We start from the raw sequence: 20,800 nt of genomic DNA, 5'->3' as shown, positions 1-20,800 counted from the left end.
TTGATCGTTTGATTTGGTTTATTTTACTTCGCTCCTTATGTCACTTTTGGCTAATTTGCAAAGATGAGGATAAGTGGTGACATGATGAAATTTATGAATGGACACTCACAAACATCCATGCCCATGCAGGGATTCGAACTCGGGACCTCTGGCGTCGTAGCGCGATGCGCTAACCATTCCGCCACGGGGACCGGCGAGTATCGAAGATCGAACCCGGGGCCCCACAAGCTCATGAGTTGGAGCCACTGCAGAAATAGCATAATGGCAGGACACGTAATAGAATATATTATTTTCTTCATTCATCCGATATGCCGTAACTCAATTGCGTAATTGATAAGTTTCCGTAACACAAAAAATACTTCGTCAATGTTGTTAGCCATAATTCATAATAACTACATATGAGGAGTAGTGTTGGCAGGGCGATATATCATCCATGCGATATCAACTAAACGATATATCATCACGATATTTTGGCGATATATACGGTGTCGGCGATATATCGTCACGATATTTAGCGATATATATCATGTCTGCGATATATCGTCACGATATTTGGCGATATATATCATGTCATCAATATATCATCACGATATTTGGCGATATATATCGTGGAAACGATACATAGCCGATATCACAATACTTTGAGAATATCGTATCGTATCGTTTGTGACGATATTTTCTTGCCGATATATCGCGATTATCAAATGTCCGATATCGCCCATCCCTGATTCAGGAGTGCCTACAGGAGAGGGGGGAGATTTTCCCCTTAATATAAAATTCAACACGTATTTATTTTTCTGAAACATAAGTAAAAATGTTGCACCTTGGCACTATGCTGCAATATGTGCGGGGGAAGGGGGGATCGGAATCAGAATATATTTCCTTAGTAATTCAATCATTTACTTTAGCTGGTTTAAAGTCGCTTTTGCTACTGCATGGTGTTAGATTAGATGAATTTAGTGGGGGGGGGGGATTCAGATCAAGTAAAGTGTTCAGAAAATCTGAATAAAGTTACTTTCACGCTGTCATAATTAAATATTTTCTGGTTCTGGGGATCTGGGCGGACGTTCCAATGACTTTAGGGGGAAGTATGGGTACCCCTACATATTATACATAGCTCAATGGGGAGATGGGCACCCCTGCTATATATGTATTATACATACACAACGTCTATATCAATTGTGACCCTACTAAAACACTCCGGAATGTTTCTCTTTCAACGAGATATCCTGTGTTGAAGAAAATACTGACTCTAGGAACAGTGCCAGTGGGTTAGAAACACTGATTTTGCAAAGGCTTTGGGGGAGACCAGGCCGCTCCTGCGGTCCATGCCTTCAGTTCAGTCTGGTCGCGGTATAAACAACACGTGTGCTGTGTGTGCGCGCTTCTCCGAACTGGATCAGTCAACAGGCATCCCCATCACTACCCTCTTCATAGACCCCATGGCATCCCTCGCCAGCATCGACTCCAACCCCTCACAATTACTTAACTGGGTCTATTTGAGCCTCGCCGATCAGCAGACGGGGGAACAAGTGCAAGTAAGTAACGTTCACAAAATGTTGCCTGCATGAACTGTTTCCTTGTTTTTAGAACGTTCGCTAGCGCTGAACTGTCAGTGAAGAGAAGCTTTCGTCTTGAATGCAAAAGCAAACTTATTCCTACTCATTTCCACTTCTCCATGATCAGTTTGTCTGAATCGTTGTCAATATACAAGGTCAAAATACACTAGTTTGTGTTGAATTAAAATAAGGCGAAGATCAAAGGTTACCAAATTTATTGTACATGGCTTTCTATATTTAGTTGTTTCCTCCCCACCTAAGGACGTATTTAGGGGGGTCCAAGGAGTTCGGACCCCCCGAAAGACTTACTAAGTACTAAAATTTAATAATGAAAATTATGAAATAATAGAATAACTTAATGAAAATATGATTGTTGTTTGATCGAGGGTTATTTATCTCCGCCAAACTTATTGGAAGGCAAGGATTATATTGTAATCTACTACTTTGAATGACAGTGGCAGAAAAGATTTATGCAAGATTTATTACTACTCATAATGTAACAATCAGTGACTGCGATTGGGTTCCAAAATCCGAGGGGGGGGGGGGGGGGCAAAGACAGTATATTTCCATTTGTAGTACAGTTTAGCATAGTACGGGGGCAAAAGTGGCGAAAAGTGAGGGGCGACTGCCCCTCCTGATCGCCGCCACTGTGTAACATTGATAAAATATCACCAGGAACTTTACTTTTCTTAAACTGGATCTAACATCCTTTTTTTATAGTCAGCAAATATTCAATTCTTTATCTACTGGACATTCATTTCCTTGCCAGGGCAGTTTTTTTTTTTTACCGATCTTAACCACACATAAGCTAGATAATGAATACGTTCTGTTATATCGTCCATTCACCCATTCATGTAATAAAAATTTAATATGAATTAATTTGAATATTTTAATTAATACTATTTTAATTAATTTAACAATAATTTTAGTTTAAACATTAATAATAGTAATAATAATAATAATAATATTTTGAGACACTTGGTTAGGACCTCCCCCCGAAACATATTTCTAGATAAGTGCCTGCTCCCCAGGCTAGCCTAAATATTTTATGTGCCTCCCGCATCGACATTTTCTAGTAGTATTCTTTATACACACACTCATATCTCATGCGAACATTAAGCACATATCACATAATCATAATCTTTATTCATCCGTTGACCCATTTTTTCATGGGTATGGATTTCGTCAGATACATGAAAATATAATATGAGCTATGGTATACAAGCTATTACATTCACTCCCATTCCATATTTTCAAAAGAAGGATAGTCACATAGATTCGTAATCAATGATTTCAAACACTGGAACAACAGCTTGAGGACAGTAATATGTCAGTCACATCCGAAAAAGGGATCGAACAGTTTATATAGGCAAACTGATAATCTCTATTTTCATTCAAACACTCCTGCTCATTTAGTTTATTAGTTCAGTTTGACGCCGAATAACGGAATTTCAACAAAGCAGTTGACGCACTACGCGCAAGTAGAATTCGTTCTTGAAAAACACTTAAACATGCAAGAATGAATGAAAATACCGACGGACAGTTTGTGCATCACACATGCAATTATCACATTCAAAGTATGGTGCACAACTTCATTTCCACAACTACAGTTAGGACATGTTACAATTTAAATCGTGTGTAAAGTGGACTGTGCTAAAGGAGGAAACTACACAGGTGTAGGTACGTATCTGGAAATATATTTCGGGGGGGGGGGGGCGAACCAGGTGTCGCAGAAAAATAATAGTAGTAATAATAATCATATACATTTTTTAATTTAAATAATCATATAATTGTATTAGATTAATTAAAATAATAATATTTAAAATATGTAAATAATTAATATTTAATAAAATTAAATATCTTCTGAAATAAATAACCTTCCGGGGTTCGGAACCCCTGCCCCTCCCCCTTCCAGTAAATACGTCCTTGAGTCAGGTGAATCCGTCTTTGGTGCCTTCCAGGGAAGAAGCTTGATTTATGAGCCTAGTAATTGTAATTTTCACAGTTTTATGTATACAATTTCTCAGTTGCGCTGAATCATGCTTGGAATAAGATCACTCCGTAACTTTCGTCTTGTGGACATTAGTGAATGGTTTCAATACAAAACCTCCGGCTCACCTGTGCTGTGTGCATTTCAACTTGGATTCTTATTCAACCTCTGATCTGATCCGAGGTCAGTTTGCCATTCCAAATACATAGTTCATCCTCAGTGTTCCTACAATAGAACTTAATTAGCCTGTTTTACGTCATAAAATTGATGTCTCCTTCCTAAATCGAAATAAAATTGATATACAGTAGTTTGTAACTGCTTTTAAAGAAATTGTTTTTGAATGATAGTTAAAGAGCAAAGAATCATAGAGTGAAATGCATCTGGATCTACGTTTTGAATATGGCCATCCCCCAACATCAAAAGTGTAAACATATCATTCATCACAATAGTTGGTATAAAACTTTGTTCCAAGATCCATTATTACTAAGGTTGCATATAGGGGATTGCAGATCTAAAATATGGAAGCGCACACTCTCAGGCATAAAGCCAGGGGGAAGGCTAAGGGGGCTGAAGCCATACCCGAAATCCTACAAATACCTAATTTAAATAGTGAGTGGTAATTAATTTTACTTCATTAGCAGGATTAAACGGCTCATATAATAATTTGTAATATACTGAGAAATTAATCTTTAGGGCTTCTAGCCCCCCACTGCCCATTTCACCTTTAGATGGTGGTTGCTGATAAGGGATGAGCCCCTCCCGAAATAAAATTCTTGTTAGGGGTCTGCACACTATCTATCGCACGTTCTGGTGTAGGTGCATGTAGAATTAAAAATGAAACCAGTGTAGTTGATGTTATTTATCAGTTTAATATTCTGTAGATTCGTGCGTTGTATTAAAAATTTCATCTACTGCAAATGAAAGACGTGAATTTGTCCTTCGGTAACACAATTATTGTAAAATAATTTAGTATCTGCACTTGTATTTGTTCATTATGGCGATAGCTTCAGTTAGGGAGTGTTTAGGAAGATTTTCAATCTAATTTTCCTAATCTAATGTAAATCTCATTTGAAGGTGTTGCCTTCATCTTATTGATGAGAAAAATTCGAAATTTCCGGGGGTTGAATGTGTTAAATTTCAACAGTAGTCTATTACTGCTTTAAACACTTACACTTATGAAAACATGAATCTTAGGTTGCGGTCTTCAAATATATTTTCTAGCCAATAATTTCAATCCTATTTCTTTCACTTTTTAACACCTTGCACAAAATATTGTGATCAGATCAATAATGAAAATAATCATCAAATTTCATGCATGAACAAATAACTTTCGATAGGCACTTCGCTTCACTCCCAAATTTTTTGGACCCCAATAAACATTGCAAATAATAATCCCTAGTTTCCAATAAATATCTTTGATGGTCAGCAATACTTTTTGCCGCCGTTCATAGAAGCATCCATCAGGAAAATCTCGGGGACCAAGCCCCACAATTTTATTTCGGAGGAAGGGGGGTGGGGGTTCATCCCGAATCAGCAGCCGCTATATAAAGGCGAAAAAGTGGGGAGAGGTAGAAGCCCCGAAGATGAGTTTATTACAACTTATTCGTACAAGATGTTTAATCCTGCTAAAGAAATAAAATTAATTACCATGATACACTATTTAAATTAGATAGTTGTAGGATTTCGTGGGGGCTTCAGTCCCCCGAGATCCCCCTTCGCTACGTGTCTGTCGGAGACATGTGTTATTCGGAGATAGACAAATGTAATGTGAAGAAAAAGGGTATAATTTATCCTTCCTTTGGAAATGTATTATGTAATAGCACTTTATTGTCAAAGTTTGTTCATTCAATTATTGCCCCGCTCCCTTTTTAGGATTGGAATTTTGCACAAATAACAGCGACGTATAAGATTGATGAAAAGAACAGAATTTCTACGGCGGCTTGTAAAAGGCAGGGGGGGTTACTTTTAGCCCTTGCACACTAGGTAATATTGATAGCTATTTTTGTGTGTAGAGGTAATTGGGTTTAGATGTCAAGAAGGGTGAACACGTCTCTAGAAGCCGAAAAGGGCGTAGAGAGAAACGCTTACTCTCTTGAATTATTGACGACTTATTTTTAGCTCTGCACATGTCAGAGGGCGAACGCTTAATTTTAGATTTCGAGAAGAAGGCGGGCATCTTTTCAAATGTCAAACACTTGAAGATCGGCACAATTTTATAAATCAAAGTTATCAGTTGTGTGTACGCAATAGGAGATTTTCGAAAGTTTCAGGGGGGGGGGGGCAATTGCCAACTTTGAAGAATAAAATTCCGGGAGATTTCATTACAGCCTTCAAACCTTTTAGATTAAAATGTTCTAGAACGCTAAAGTCTACTATTTATGGTATTGCTACTGTAAATACAAAATTGAATCAACTTGATCAAAACGAGTCTGTCCCCGTGGCGGAGTGGTTAGCACATCGCGCTACGACACCAGGGTCCCGGGTTCGAATCCCGGCCTGGGCATGAATGTTTGTGAGTGTCCATTCATCAATTTCATCATATCATCACTCATCCCCATCTTCGCAAATTAGTCAAAAGTGGCACAAAATGCGAATTAAAATAAAGCAAATCAATCAATCATTGGTCAAAACAACCTAGCAGCCACGAGTTGGAAGTAAGCAAAAGAAAATATAGAGATGAAGCCTTAATATTGTTAAGTTTAATTGTTTGGTTTTCAGTAACAAATTTCTTCGCTCGCCAAATGCATATCAATAATAAATATATAATATATAATAAAATGATTACAATAAAAAAATATAATAATACTAACTGTTGTCATTCCGGGAGGGCAATCGCTCCTCCCAACTGCCCAGACCAGAATTTTGGGTATATTTTTCACACATTCTCTTTAAGCTATTCGCGATTAAAATTACCACCTGAGCGCTAATGTTGCTTCCAATATGGCCGCTCTAAGTAGGATAAATCTTTGTTTACATTCAGCAGTAGTACAAAATAGCAGTGTGTTGTCATGACTGGTATGGTAGAAAACGTTTAAATTACGCATTCTTTTTAAATATTTCGAATGCGATTTGAATTCCAGGTATTCTAACAAACATGAAACTGTACTGAGAACGAAGCATTTAATTATGATAGGCAAAAATAACACGGAAAATGCAGACGAAACTATGTATACGCACTGGTTGTCGAAAGCAGTGCTGTATCATCTGCACGTCATGTTGTAACTGGGGTTCTCGGAAATTATTTGAAAATAAAGGAATTGAAATTGACCTGTACTTGAAAAGCTTGGACAGGAGAAAATTGCGAACATATCGTTGTAGTTCTTTCTCGAAAGAGTAAGGCTGGTTTAATAATAATATTCACGATTTCATGACCAGGCTATACTCACTGAAAAATGACATCGTACTGAATGAAACAGTAACATTAGCATGTCCCCTTTTATTTCTGTGTACAATTGACATTAATTCATTCTCAAATTATTTTCATCTTCTCTCTTAATCGACTTGCACCTGTTCCAAATTTCACACATACGTAATACCGGTAATACATGGGCGCATTGGGGAAGGCGCTTCATGATTTTTCGGGGGGGGGAGCTTTATTTATAAAGTACAATTTAAAACTTTACTTTCATGTTAATATATATTTATCTCTCTAAAAATAAAGTAAGCAGACTCGTGCATTGCATTCTTCGTAATTTCCTTGCCGAATTACAGTGTTATGTCCCCCATACCAATCTTCTGTCAATTACGTTTTCCCTGATTTCTTAACAAATTTCATTTTGTTGATTCCACGGGGTGGAAACACATGAAAACTTTTAATTTGTTCTGACCCATAAAACGATTTAGAGCAAAAAAAAGAAAAAACAACCTGAACAAGTAGACCTTACTCTCTCGCATATTCCCCATGCTTTAAACGTCTTCAACACAACGTACCCTACTTAGAGTACTTCCTGAAAATCCCACCAGATGTCATATCGGTTAATTTTAATCGCGAATACTTGATTCTCTGTATCCGTTTTGCATGTGTATCGTTTGTCGTGTGTCAATTTCCATATATTCTCCAAATTTTGATTTTTCGAATGCCCACTATTATTTGTTCCTAATTATGTATGAGGTTGTTCTCGGTACTTCAAATTAGGTTAAATCAGCTACCATCTTAGCGTTATACATATGCTTTTAGATTGAACAAAAGTCTCTCGTTTCTTCTTCCAATTTTTTGTCGTATATCGTCGGGTTTATCGCGACAGTAGGAAGAATTATGATAATGATGTAAGAAAATAAGAAACATTCATTATTAAGCCTGAATTCGAACCCATGATCTCTATTTTCGCAGCGAGTTACGCAAATCTCAATCTCAGCGAGGCCATCTAGGTTCCTGCTGTAATACGAGTATATGGTTGACAAAGGCTATACAAATATTGGTCAGAATCAATGACGTAGCGAAATAATTTGTTGCGTTCCCTCCCCCCCTTCGCTCGCAGGTAAAATGTAGGGATACTCGCTGAGTTAACAGATAAATAGCTTTACCCTCTCCCCCAAAACACACAGAACACACACGCACAATAGTGAAAAAAACTAGAGCCGATGCCGATCTATCGGTATTGGTCGATATCACCGATATCGGTATCGGAAAGTATCGGTTAAATTTTATTTCCCGATACTGTCCGATTCTTTTCCGAGGTTTTAATATTTACCAGGTTTTGAAAAAATATCACTCCACACTTTCGCGGAGTCTTAATTGTACTGGAAGTTACGCATAATTCAAGTTTTTCATAGATTTTGCATCAATATTATATGTGAAAAAGTGTATTTTGTGATTACATAACAGGTATTTTAATAATTCTGATGTAACTTTTTAATATTTTAATGCAAAACTCTTGGTAAATTGATCTTTATAATTTGGAGTGGAATACTCACCCACTAAGATTAATCAATATTTTTGACAATGTTTAATTGTTACAATTTTAAAGCACTGGTATCGGTCGGAATCGGTAACAGTATCGGTTCAAGATGATATGGACTCAGCCCTAAAAAATCTTGGCAATTATATAAAATCTGTCTCATACCCAGCATCACCACATCTTATATATTGATGTTGATGTCCTTGTAAACATAAGATTGTATCTCCCATGAAACACAATATATACGAGGGTGGTTCAGCATGCTCCGCCCCTGACATAGAAGGAACCCTCGTAGAAAATCCAAATCACTGTCATTTTTCAACATAGTCCCCTGCAACATTAACACACTTTTCCAATCTCCCTTCCAGTGCTTCAAGTCCCCTGCAACATTAACACACTTTTCCAATCTCCCTTCCAGTGCTTCAATCCCAGCAGAAAAAAAAAAATTGGTTGGTCCTGCAACCAAGCATTCACAACATCCATAACCTCGGAATCACTGGCAAAATGTTTTCCACGAAGGTGTTTCTTCATGTTCGGGAACAGGTGGAAGTCACTGGGGGCCAGATCTGGAGAATAAGGGGCATGAGGGACAATTTCGAACCCTGCTGCATGAATTGCAGCCACCGCAACTTGGGAGGTGTGGACGGGAGCATTGTCACAATGGACCAACACACCACGGGCCAAAATTCCGCGGCGTTTCTCCTTGATGGCAGTACGTAATTCTTCAATGAGGGTTGCAAAATAAACACCTGTGATTGTCTTTCCCTGTTGGAGATAATCTATCAAAAGAATTCCTTCTGCATCCCAGAACACATATGCCAACACTTTGTCCTTTGATGGTTGAACCTTGAATTTCTTTGGGGTTGGAGAATGGGGGTGTTTCCATTGCATGCTTTGGGGTTTACTTTCGGGATCGAAGTGGTGAACGCATGTTTCATCCATTGTAACAAATCTCCTTAGAAAGTTTGGTTTGTCAGCCTTTATTGTCCGTAACAGGTTCTGACTTGTCACACAACGTGTCCTCTTTTGGTCGACCGTCGGCATTCTCGGGACCCAACGTGCAGAGATCTTTTTCATTAACAAATGATTATGAATAATTGAATGCTCACTGTCAGTTGAGATGCCACATGTATCTGCTATATGGCGGACAGTCACTCGCAGGTCTGCCAAAATCATGTCATGCACTTTTGTAATCATTTCTGGTGTTGTCACCGTTGCAGATGGGCCACCACCATGCTCATCTTCACAGGTCTGCCGACCACATTTAAATTCACGGCACCATCTCTTCGCTAGGTCATATGAGGGGCTAGAGTCTCCAAGAGTTCCCACCATATCTGCATGGATGTCTTTCGGCGTTAGATTTTTCTTGAGTAAATATTTTATCACTGCTCGGATCTCAGATTTTTCCATTTTTTCACATGTGGCTACACTTCTTACTGATCATCAACTTGTATCAAAAAGATAAATTGTTGTAAATTCTTGAAACTTTGTGGATATTAGTCTAGAGAATGAACAATGTTACATATAAAATTACAGATCTCTACTATCACTGAAAATGGGTCAGGGGCGGAGCATGCTGAACCACCCTCGTATAACTCAAAGAAGGAGAAAGAAAACACTCACCAGACAGTGGAAAACATTCGAATTTTCGCTAACTATCGTAGCATCTTCAGCGTAGAAAGAAGATGCTACGATATAGTTAGCGAAATTTCGAATTTTTTCCACTGTCTGGTGAGTGTTTCCTTTCTCCTTCTTTGATTTTTATTTAGCCCTTTTGGCCCTCCTTGCTTTTATCCATATATATATATATATATATATATATATATATATATATATATATATATATATATATATATATATATATGATAAATAATTCGATATTACTCTGTTGTCGACAATCCACAGCTACAACGAAGTAAAGATGGAAATTATGTGTCCGAGCATGTTGAATCTCTCAGCAAGTGAAACTCTTGTCTACGCCACCCTCTCCAGCCTCTTCCAGCCCCGGCATCCCCGATGGCGAAGTGGTAACGTCGTCGCCTTGTAATCAAGATGTCCCGGATTCGAAACCCAGTGGATGCACAAGTATTGCTCGGAAAATTACCCGTGGCTATTTACATTAAATTTTCTATTGCATCCTACGTGGATTTAACGACTGAACATTTATGTGTACTCTTGCAGAAGTTGTCACCGGCTTGTTGGCTTATTTTCGCATTTTGTTCCAATTCGTGAAGATTTCATTGCTTGCTCGATTGATTTTTTTACTTCACTGTTCTTCCACTTTTGGATAATCGTGACGGTGAGGATGAGTAATGATATGATGAAATTGATGAGGAGAACCTCACAAGGAACACCAAGCCCGAGATTCGAACCTGGGACCCTTGTCGCCGTAGCGCGCTGTGCTAACCACTCCGCCACGGAAGTCGGCAAGATATATCAACGAGAATGAACATGGCCGTAGGCAATTTACTTGGTAATATCTACTTATGCTTCCCACTGAACCTTAACTAATTCTTGCATAACATCGAGGAACTAACTAACTCACAGTTTAACGAACAAACATATCGAGAAAAACGCCATTTCGTTTGTCATGGTCAAGGTGGTATTTGAAGAGGATATCGGGAGAATTCCTTTCTCCGGTTTCCGCATCCCCCTCTGTTTGCCAATTTTTTACTCTTGGTTGGGGAGGGGGGGGTCTGTATGCATAATTTATATTATATCACGATACTTCAAGTTGTTGAAATACCACATTGGTCATGGCAAACACCGACCTGACCTAAACTGCTTTTGTTTGTTTGATATGTTGTTTTAAGTCCTCTTTATGCACATATAGGCAAATCGGGACTGGACATACAGTTTAAAGTGGGATCTGAACCATTGTGAAATGTGCCTCCACCGGGAATCAACCCGGTACCTAAACTATGTACTTTTGTGGAACGTGTTTTGAAGATAATAGAGTTGATTCCGACTGTTGATAGATACGGCTACATCTTCAAAGGTCACCGTTAGTAAACGTCACACTGCTGTTTTTACTCTACAAGGCTCAAACGATGCAAGGTTTTCTGGTTCGAATTTTGGCATCGACGACTCAACATAGTTTAAATTTGTATTTTTCCAGAATGAGTTTACTTCTCCACCAAAAAAATATTGCACACCTCACACAAACACCTGTTTCTGGAATGGAATTTACCAAATATGCAGTGTTAAATTTCTGGGTTATACAACTTGCGGGGCCCCTAAACCTCGGTGCTCTCCAAAAACCATTTCTGAATCCGCAACTGGCTCAGACCTAGATAGAGGGGTAGCCAGAAGTCTGTGGGCCTCAGACGAGGTGTCTCGGGAAATATACGTTCTGGAAACACAGATTGGCAAGCGTTCAAGGCCAGGGTTTAGTCAACGTGAATATAGCGACGTAATTATAAGGGTGAAAGAAGAGTAAACATGTTCAAGCTCTGTTTTCAGCAGAGAGTAGTAACGAATGTATCATAGAACGTGCAAGAAATTTAGTTATTTAGGCCCGCATTTAGACGAAAAGCATTTCCTTTAACATTGTTGTGAGCATAAATGCTACGTAAATGCTTCCAAAAATCTTACAGCAGATAGTATTTTACAGGGAAGCATTTCATGTCACATTTCGGTAAGCTTTTGCGATTACAATGTGTAATATATACAGCACGAAAGGCACGTCGAGTTACACCATCTATGGTGAGTGCATGGTGTTTACAATTGAAAAAAAAAAGTATGTATTTAAACAGCGCCATTCTTTTGTGCCTAAAACCATTTAATACGAAACGTTATTCCTCTCGGTTGAATAGTTATCGGCTTTTAAAAGTGTGAAGTGATACGTTGTTTACATCTCACGCGGCCGCCATTAATTCTTCACTCGTGACCTAGAGGTCGCTTCTGATTGGTTAAGCTACGAAAAATGCTACGGACATGGACGGGTTCTATCCTTGAGAAATGCCATGAAACATGCCATGGCATATGCCATAAGATTTTTCACTTTACAAGGTAGCATTTTGGGCATGGCACAAATGTTACGAAAAATGCGAAGATAAAATGCTTTCGCCTAAAGTGGACCTAAGAGTCCATATTGCAAATAATGAAACACAATACAATAACAAATAAAGTACTATACAAGTTATACGTATAACAGTTATCAATGAGCAAATGACAGTGTTTTCACTATTGCCCCACGGCATTGTAGAGTACACTGTAAAATATGTTGTTGTTAAAAGGACACAGTGTGTGTCCCGTCCCAGGAGGTCTACACTACACTTTGGTCAACATTTAACCTCAGTGGTGTCAAAAAGGTGTTGATTGCAACCATTTGTCTGTATTATTTCAACACCAGTGAGGTTGAACGTTGACCAAAATGTGTAGACCTCCAGGGACCAAACTCTTGTGTCGTTTTAACACCAACATTTTTTACAGTGTAAACTTAGGCTAATCGGGACTGGATTTAGAGATTAAAGTGGGATCCACACTACCGGGTATCGAACCTGGGACCCATTGTTTACAGGTAATCATGACTGGACCTAAAATTTAAAGTGGAATATACAGCATATTGATGTCTCAGAAATTTCTCTAACTACATATGTTAAATATGCAGATCTGAAAAACCGCTATAATGACATTTTGACCTTGATGTGACGTGAGTTATCTAGAATGGGCTATTTGTTTGAGTGGCCGAGGCAACAATCGAAATCGATCGATACCTGTCGATTATTTAGTAACTGCTAGAGACAGAAAATAAAAAAAAGATGGCGGACTGATTTATCATCTTAACTCGACAGAAATGATCTTGGTCAGTCTGTTTCTTTGATTCAAAATCGGCAATAATTTTTTTAAGCCTTCGATATTTGTGACAAATCTACAAATCTTATGTAATTTGCTGAATCGAGAAAGGATTATCAAACTTCCTTCAATATTAATTCCAATTACAATCGTACTGTTCTATACATAACGATTAGCAAGAAACTACTAGAGATGCAGATCTGACGTAAAGTGGGATACAGAAGTATTGCTCCACAAATTGTGCACGGCTCTTTTCTTAATTTCTCTCTTGTATCGTATGGGTTTGGATGTACCGAATTTTTACGTATGCTGGTGCAAATGCCAGTAGCTTGTTTCAATTCTTGAAGCACTCATTTCGTAAAGCAAAGAGAATGGACATGTTGGTGGACATAATTGCTGGGTAATACTTGTGCTTCCTACTCTATTCACTAGGCCTATCAAATGCAGGTCAATTACGCTTTAAATTATCCGCATTGTGTAGTTTGTTCAAATTGAATAAACTGTACCGATGGAGCATACGGGTTACACTTTTGACACATAAATGTAACACAAGTTCGGCCCTTGAATACCTCACGGCTCACGTCACAAAAACAAAACTTCAAGACTTCGTATCTTCCTCTTCGCTACGCCAAGGTTGAGCTGATGTGCAAAGAGATGCAAATAAACAAGGTTGCTTGGGTTTTCTGTTCTTGGAATGGAAGCGATATCAGTGAACCTAACAGAGTCATCTGGTGGCGGCCAAGGAAATTAACCTGAGCAGCTGGCCTGGAGCGGAGAGAACAGTCCCACTCTGTTGTGTGTTTAACCGATAACTCGGAAACTACTAAGCCCCGCGACAGGTTAAGTTTGCAGCAACTTTTCGCATATAATAGACCCAAACGTGCACACAGAATGTAATCCTGCTGCAATACTGCCGATTTTCACACTGTCTGTGATATGAACAGCTCTGCAGTTGAGGCAAGACTTGCATGGGAGATGCTGAGCGCCATTCTCGCGTGGTTTAATACATAAAATCTGCTGCAAACTTAACCTGTCGCGGGGCTTAGACACATTATGATAACTTTTTGTGAAATGAAACACCTGAGAGACGATTATAGAAACCATCTGAACTATTAATTTCTCAGTAACTATTCAAGCTAGAGAGATGAAAAGTGCTTGAATCAAGCACTATCTATCTGACTACTACTTAGCTTCTTCTCGATTAGCTAGCTGTCTGTCTGTGAAACCCAAACTTAGCCAAAAAAATAGAAACAACCATATAACTTGTTCCTTACAACTTCTATCTATAATGTATTCTTGGCATACTTTTACCGGAAATGAAACCCCAGAAGGAATTCAAGACATTTCGCTAATATTCTTTATTCTTGCCTCCCCAAACATGCTTTTTCTTACAATTTTCTTGGCCAACAGCAAGATTGTTTTCGTTCATATTTTTATATAAATATATATTTGGTTGTAGCTTTTCAGTTATGCACCAGTTACATTTGTTTTGCATTTCATAATTTTACAATTTCATAATTTTATAGTACAATATTTTCTCTTATAATATAGTTGGTAAGTACATATATTATTTTCTTAGAAGGATTCCTCAAAAGTGTTGACAAGGCGTATGCCCCATAATATCCTGCTTCTTTTAGATCTCTTAAGAAATAATCACGCGTAGTTACATTAAGACGACATTCAAATATAATATGTTCAGGTGTTCCTTCAGTTGCACCACACTTGACAGATTGGGGATTGCACAATCTTCATTTATGAAGGCTTGCTAAACAGTTTCTTGAAAGGTTAATATCTTGATACCAAGGTTCTTTGGGTATCTTTGAATTGAATAGTATTTTTTTCCCATTAGTCTTCCCTGTAATTGTCCATTGTTTCTGCCAACTTTCCAACAATTTTGTTTTAGCATGTGACTGTAGTGCTTTTGCAGAAGATTTAATCCCAAGCGATCGGTGACTTGATTCTTCCTTTCCATGGACCAAAGATTCTACATATACTATGACATTGTATTGAAGATATTTTTCCAAATGCCCAATTTAGGTTATTGTTAATCAAGAAAGAGCCATATTCTAATCTTGAGTTTAGCATTTGCTTGTGAACGATGTGTAGTCTAGGATCTTGTTCATTCGTTTGTTCATTGGCTTGTATATTTTCTTTACAAGTTAGATTAAGGTCTATAAATGAAGGTTAGGCAGTCATGTTCAGGCTCCACACCCTCCTCCAATTGCAAGCTTTGTATTTTTAAAAACGAATTTTCTGCAAAGTCAGAGCCATAGCTGAATTAAGGTGAGCACACGGTCGTCGACAAAGGTGTTGGGGAAAGGGGTTTTTGAGTGAAACATAAATTCAGTCCGTGGCGCCCTGTGAACGTGTTGACACATTTTAAATTAATATTATTGTCAATTTACAAAGAAGTAGAAGAAACTTTTCTTGCTCGTTTGGCTGGAAATACTTGTATTTCCCCAAATCACATAAAGAGTATACTTAACCAAAATCGGGGATGGTTAAAATTAGGAAATACCTGTTGGACTTTTTGATGAAGTTATTTCGAAATTATATACTAAATACATTACAAGGCAAAAAAGTAATTCCGGTATTGACTAACAACATCAGTTATAAAATAACAGATGTCTTGTGTCTTTCATGTTTCGCACTGTAAATTACACAGTAGAACAAAACAATAAATAATGTCTCATTTCGAAATTTTTGTGGCGGGACAATTTTGTCTTGACGAGTTACAATTTTGTTGTACACACAGAACAAAAAATGTGTTAATTGACACAAGTATGTTGACTCTAGTAGCGCGTTAAAGTGCGTAAACTGTTAATTATGCATTTTCGGGGCATTAAAATACGCACAGTAATGCATAAAAGGGTACTTTTATCACCTGCTGCTCCGTATGATGAGAAAGTTCTATTTAAGTGCGTTAATTGATGCATCTTCAAAAATGCATCTAGCTTAATATGATGCATTTTGAGTTGTCTGTGCAGAGTAGCGCGCACACTAGAGACAAAATTGATGAAATTTTTGCCATTGATTCCTTATGAAAGCAACTCTGCTCGGACACAAAGTCCAAATGTTTTCAACCATCGAGTGTTTATTTGCAAAGATCAAATAATTGAAAGAAAATCGCCAACAAAGCAGAAGACAACCTCTCCATCAACATCAGGACGGCTATATCTCTTACTTTATAGAAAAGTTAGCAAAAATAGTGACTTGTGATTTACCTACTATCTTTATCCATTATGGACGACAGTACCAGAACAGCAGCCAGAGGAGTTAAACTATGTCATGCACGTCTTAGATGAGTCTACAAATGTTTGTCACACTCTGCCCAGGCCCGTATCTAGAATTTTATTTCGGGGAGGCTCATCCTTTATCAGTAGCCGCCATCTAAATGCGAAAAGGGGGGGGGGGTAGAAGCCCTGAAGATGAATATACAGGTTGATTCAAAAGTATCCTAACATTTTCCTTATATCGCTAATGAATGGTTTTCAGGATGGGATAAAAGACACTATTGTCTTCCAGCAAGATGGTTCACTAACCCATTTTGCAAGAATTGTTCGGGACTACCTCGCTGACACCTTCCCCGACAGGTGGATCGGCCTTGGCTCACCAAGACTTTGGGCGGCTTGCTCTCAGACCCGACTCCCCTAGACTTTTTCGTGTGGGGGTTCATTAAGTCTAGGGTGTACCAAGTAAAGATCAACACCATAGAGCAACTGACACAGCGAATAACAGGGGAGATCACGCCAGCTATGTTGGAGCATGTGTTCCGGTCTACGCAAGAGAGGACCACCCCATTGAAATGTACTGAGTTTGTCTTCTATTCTAGAGTACTTTTCAGCAGTAATGTCACTTTTGTCAGTAAAATGCTTTTTGATTAAAATGTCGAGACTTTTGAATCACCCTGTATTACAACTTATTATACAAGATGTTTAATACTGCTAAGGAAGTAAAATTAATTACCAGTATACACTATTTGAATTTGATATTTAGGATTTCACACCCCGATTCCCCCTCCCTACCTGGCTACGTGCCTGAATAGTTTTTGATTTACTGGAGACACTTCACGCGCAGGATATTTCGAGAACTTAATCCTACAGCATGCAAAATATACACTAGCGTGATGTTGAAATTTAAGCCTCTATGCTTCCACTTTCGCCGGATACTGAAGAAAAGAACTTTGGCTATATAAAACTAGAGTACTGGCAGTACTTGTATGCTTTGATAAAGTCGTATCCTATCAGATTTCCCCATGACGCAGTTCTTGGTCATGCACATGGTATACACTTTCAAATTTGGTAATAAAAAGTCATGGAGCCAGGACTGACTGCTGGCCAAATTTAGTCTTTCCTGTTCCTCGAGTTGTAATGTGATCGGCGTCTTAACATTCTTAAGAGTAACGCGAGTACAGAGTAGGTAGGCTACTTGTTTTGAACGCCAGCACGTATGAGTTGTTCCGCGGGTCGATTTCAGTTGACCAACGTTGGTGAAAAAGCGTTAAGTGTAAACATTTTCCTATCCTATGCTTTCAGTTCGCATGGCGTTCGCTGAGTGGAGTCGTTCGTAAAATCATTCCCGTTGAATTGTGGACACTGTTTAGGAACGATCGAACTGTAGTTAAATTGAACGAGTTTTCCAAATGCAGTGAATCGCAAGCGCAGAAAACAATGTAGCCAGATCTCACCGTACGAATCTCGAATGAGTGAGCATGGTAAATCACAGTTTAACTTCTCACTGGGTTCCGAACTTAACTCGAAATTCTTACATTTACGAACAGTTATAATAACGCTACCATCCTGTTGATAAAGAAAAGGTTTGTTTTGATACCGTAAACTGCCTGAAGAGCTTGTTGAGCCGCGGAGTTTAGTGTTGGTGATTTTTGTTGTTGTTGTTGTTGAATTGTGCCATAACCTATCATTAATATTTTCGAGTTGAGGCATTAGCATTATTTAGTTCAATTTATGCATGTATATAGTTTTGGAGTTCGTAATCGATTATCAGTGGTGGCCATTAGCCCCCCCCCCCCACTTTTTGCAACTTTTGCTCCCGCACTATGCTAAACCTTATCTACCAAGGGAAAGTAAACTGTCTCCCCCCCCTGTTTTGGAACCTAATCGCCTCCACTGTCGATTACGATTATAATTGAATATTTCCTATGGTTTTAAAAGCAATGGAGAGTGAATGAATGGAAAAGAACTGTGAGTAATCGCCCACAGGACGCCCCCCCTCCTTTTCCCCATGGCATGTTGGATGCATCCTGAGAAACCAGAGGTTCTAAACTATAGACTTGTATGTTTGCACTTGCTATTTTGTTTCTAAACATTGCTTTTTTATATCGATACAACATAATATCGATCTTTCATGTTTATAAGTTTATAGCCCATACCCATACTCGAACTCAGAACCGTCGTCGGTTGTTGGTCAACCATACAACGTCCTCGGTATCCAGTGTGTTAATATTGGGTTCCTATTCTACAGTCATGAAATCATCAACCTTTCACCTAGATTTGTACCATTACTGTCTTGATGTTAAATATAAATAACGGATATACGAGTTCGGTTCCTGAGATAATCTCACGGGAGTTTTTCCGAAAAGGTCATAAAAAAAGCACCTCTGGTACTCACCCAGCCTCATCACCCGGGAGCAACCTTAGACGGTGAAGATGGCCGGAACGACCACATTATCTCTACTATAGGTCCGAGATCGAGAATGCGTGGGTCCGTAACCTGCCCCCCTCCCCTATGCGTCTTCCCGGAACGGTGCAATGCCCAGGGAAGAGATTTACCGTTACCTTCTACCCCTCAAATACGATTACATCTACCCGAGGTATCGCCTATAAAATTCAGGGAGATATGGAGAACAAAGTGAGCTTGTTCAACCATTGTAGTCCCTCGTTCAACATTAGGCTTGGAAAATTTTGCGTAACGAATAGCGGCACATAGGTTTTATTTGCGACTCCCAGTTTTCTACAGAATCCCTGCAATAAAATGTCCCGGTGGAGCTAAATTAGGAGAGGCACAGACAGGATGAAAAGAAATGCATAGACCGTGATATGGTGAAACCTACCCCTGGGTCTGCATACTGCCTTTTGTTCGAAGTGTCCCCTGGTGAAGTAGAAATAGGATCCTTCCCCCCCTCAAAATCACTTCTCCCAGAAAAGTATGTCCAAATTATGCCAAACATAGGTGCCAGCTGAATTCATATTGAATTGATTTATTTTACTTCGCTTTTCTGCCGATTTTGACTAATCGCGGAGATGAGGATTGTGATGATAAGATGAAATGGATGACCATCACATACACAAATGAACAGCACACGACAGAAGCCCCATGGAGGATTATACTTAGGGTTACCAGATCGCTATAAGGGAAATGTAGGACATAATGTCCCAAAATGTAGGACTTTAACTCAAAATGTAGGACACACAACATTCACAATAAATAACACATATTTCCAGAACATATTAGAAAGTAAAGGTAAAAAAAAAGCCATGAAGGCGTATAGGGGGTGTGGGGGTAACGCCCCACACTTTCTTGATCCGGTCGTGAGTGGGGGTGATGTGATCAGCACCACGCCCCTGACCTCCTTTACCCCCCAGGGTTTCCCCCGGTTACCCATGTTATTCGACGCTGGGTGGACGCCCGGGCCGCTTCCAACGTTAGAAAATTTCCCGGATTTGAACCGGCGGGTGATCGAACCCGGGACCTTTAGCATGGTAGTCAGACGCGTTACCGACTGAGCCACCGCGGCCCATGGTGTAAAGACTAAAGAGGTGGATGCAAGCCGATCCTGAAAACTCTCCCTTCCGGCGCATGACGTCATCATCGTTGCAGAAGAGGGCTGCAGCGAGTCCGTTCGCTTAACAGTGAAGCTTTCTTCGTGAAACAAAATTCAACTACAGACTCAATATAACTTCAAAACACGCGGAATAACCATAACCATGGTATACTGAGCCAGGCACTTATCCAAGGAGAGGTCTTAGTCGACTCAAGCCCCCCCCCCCCCGAAAGATTTCGTTTTACACTAGATAAAATGAGGTTTTTGGTTTCTTGTGGTGTGAAATAAGATAATGTGACGATAATTTAAGGAGAGAAATAATTATCGAGGCAATACGGAGAATGTTCTGTATCCTTGTTATTGTTAATAGTGCGTATCCAAGGTGGAAATCAAGGGGCTCAAGCTCCCCTGTAGGATTTTTTTCTGTTTATACTACATAAAATTAGGATTTAGGCTTCTTGAATAATGTGATGATAATTTGAGAGAAATAATTATCGAGAAAAAACGGAGAATGTTCTATAACCCTGTTATTGTTACTAGCGCGTATCCAAGGTGGGGATCAAGTGGCTCGACCCCCCCCCCCAGGAAATGTTTCAGTTTACACTAGATAAAATTAGGTATTTGTCTTCTTGAATAATAGGCCTATGATGATAATTTAAGGAGAAATTATTGTCGAGGCAAGACGAAGAATGTTCTATAACCCTCTTAATATTAATAGCGCGTATCCAAGGTGGGAATCAGGGAGCTCGAGCCTCCCCCCCCCCCACCTTCAGGA

The 20,800-nt window shown here is 39.1% G+C and overlaps 2 protein-coding genes across 2 annotated transcripts in view; one reads left to right on the top strand and one right to left on the bottom strand.

Annotated features, from left to right (window-relative positions):
* Nucleotides 1–20,800, bottom strand: part of LOC146000444 (cyclin-dependent kinase-like 4) — a 346,071-nt gene that overhangs the window by 212,022 nt on the left and 113,249 nt on the right. The window lies entirely within an intron of this gene.
* Nucleotides 1,366–20,800, top strand: part of LOC146000445 (zinc finger CCHC domain-containing protein 24-like) — a 152,958-nt gene continuing 133,523 nt past the window's right edge. The window contains exon 1 of the mRNA XM_083138091.1: nucleotides 1,366–1,538. Within this exon, the coding sequence (XP_082994217.1) occupies nucleotides 1,443–1,538 (96 nt within the window). The 5' untranslated portion in view covers nucleotides 1,366–1,442. The remainder of the gene's footprint in view (nucleotides 1,539–20,800) is intronic.

The sequence above is a fragment of the Lepisma saccharinum genome, chromosome 16, assembly GCF_977018435.1.
Source record: "Lepisma saccharinum chromosome 16, izLepSacc3.1, whole genome shotgun sequence".
Lineage (NCBI taxonomy): Eukaryota > Metazoa > Arthropoda > Insecta > Zygentoma > Lepismatidae > Lepisma > Lepisma saccharinum.
The sequence above is the reverse complement of the archived record's forward strand: the minus strand, read 5'-3'. Positions and strand labels throughout refer to the sequence as shown.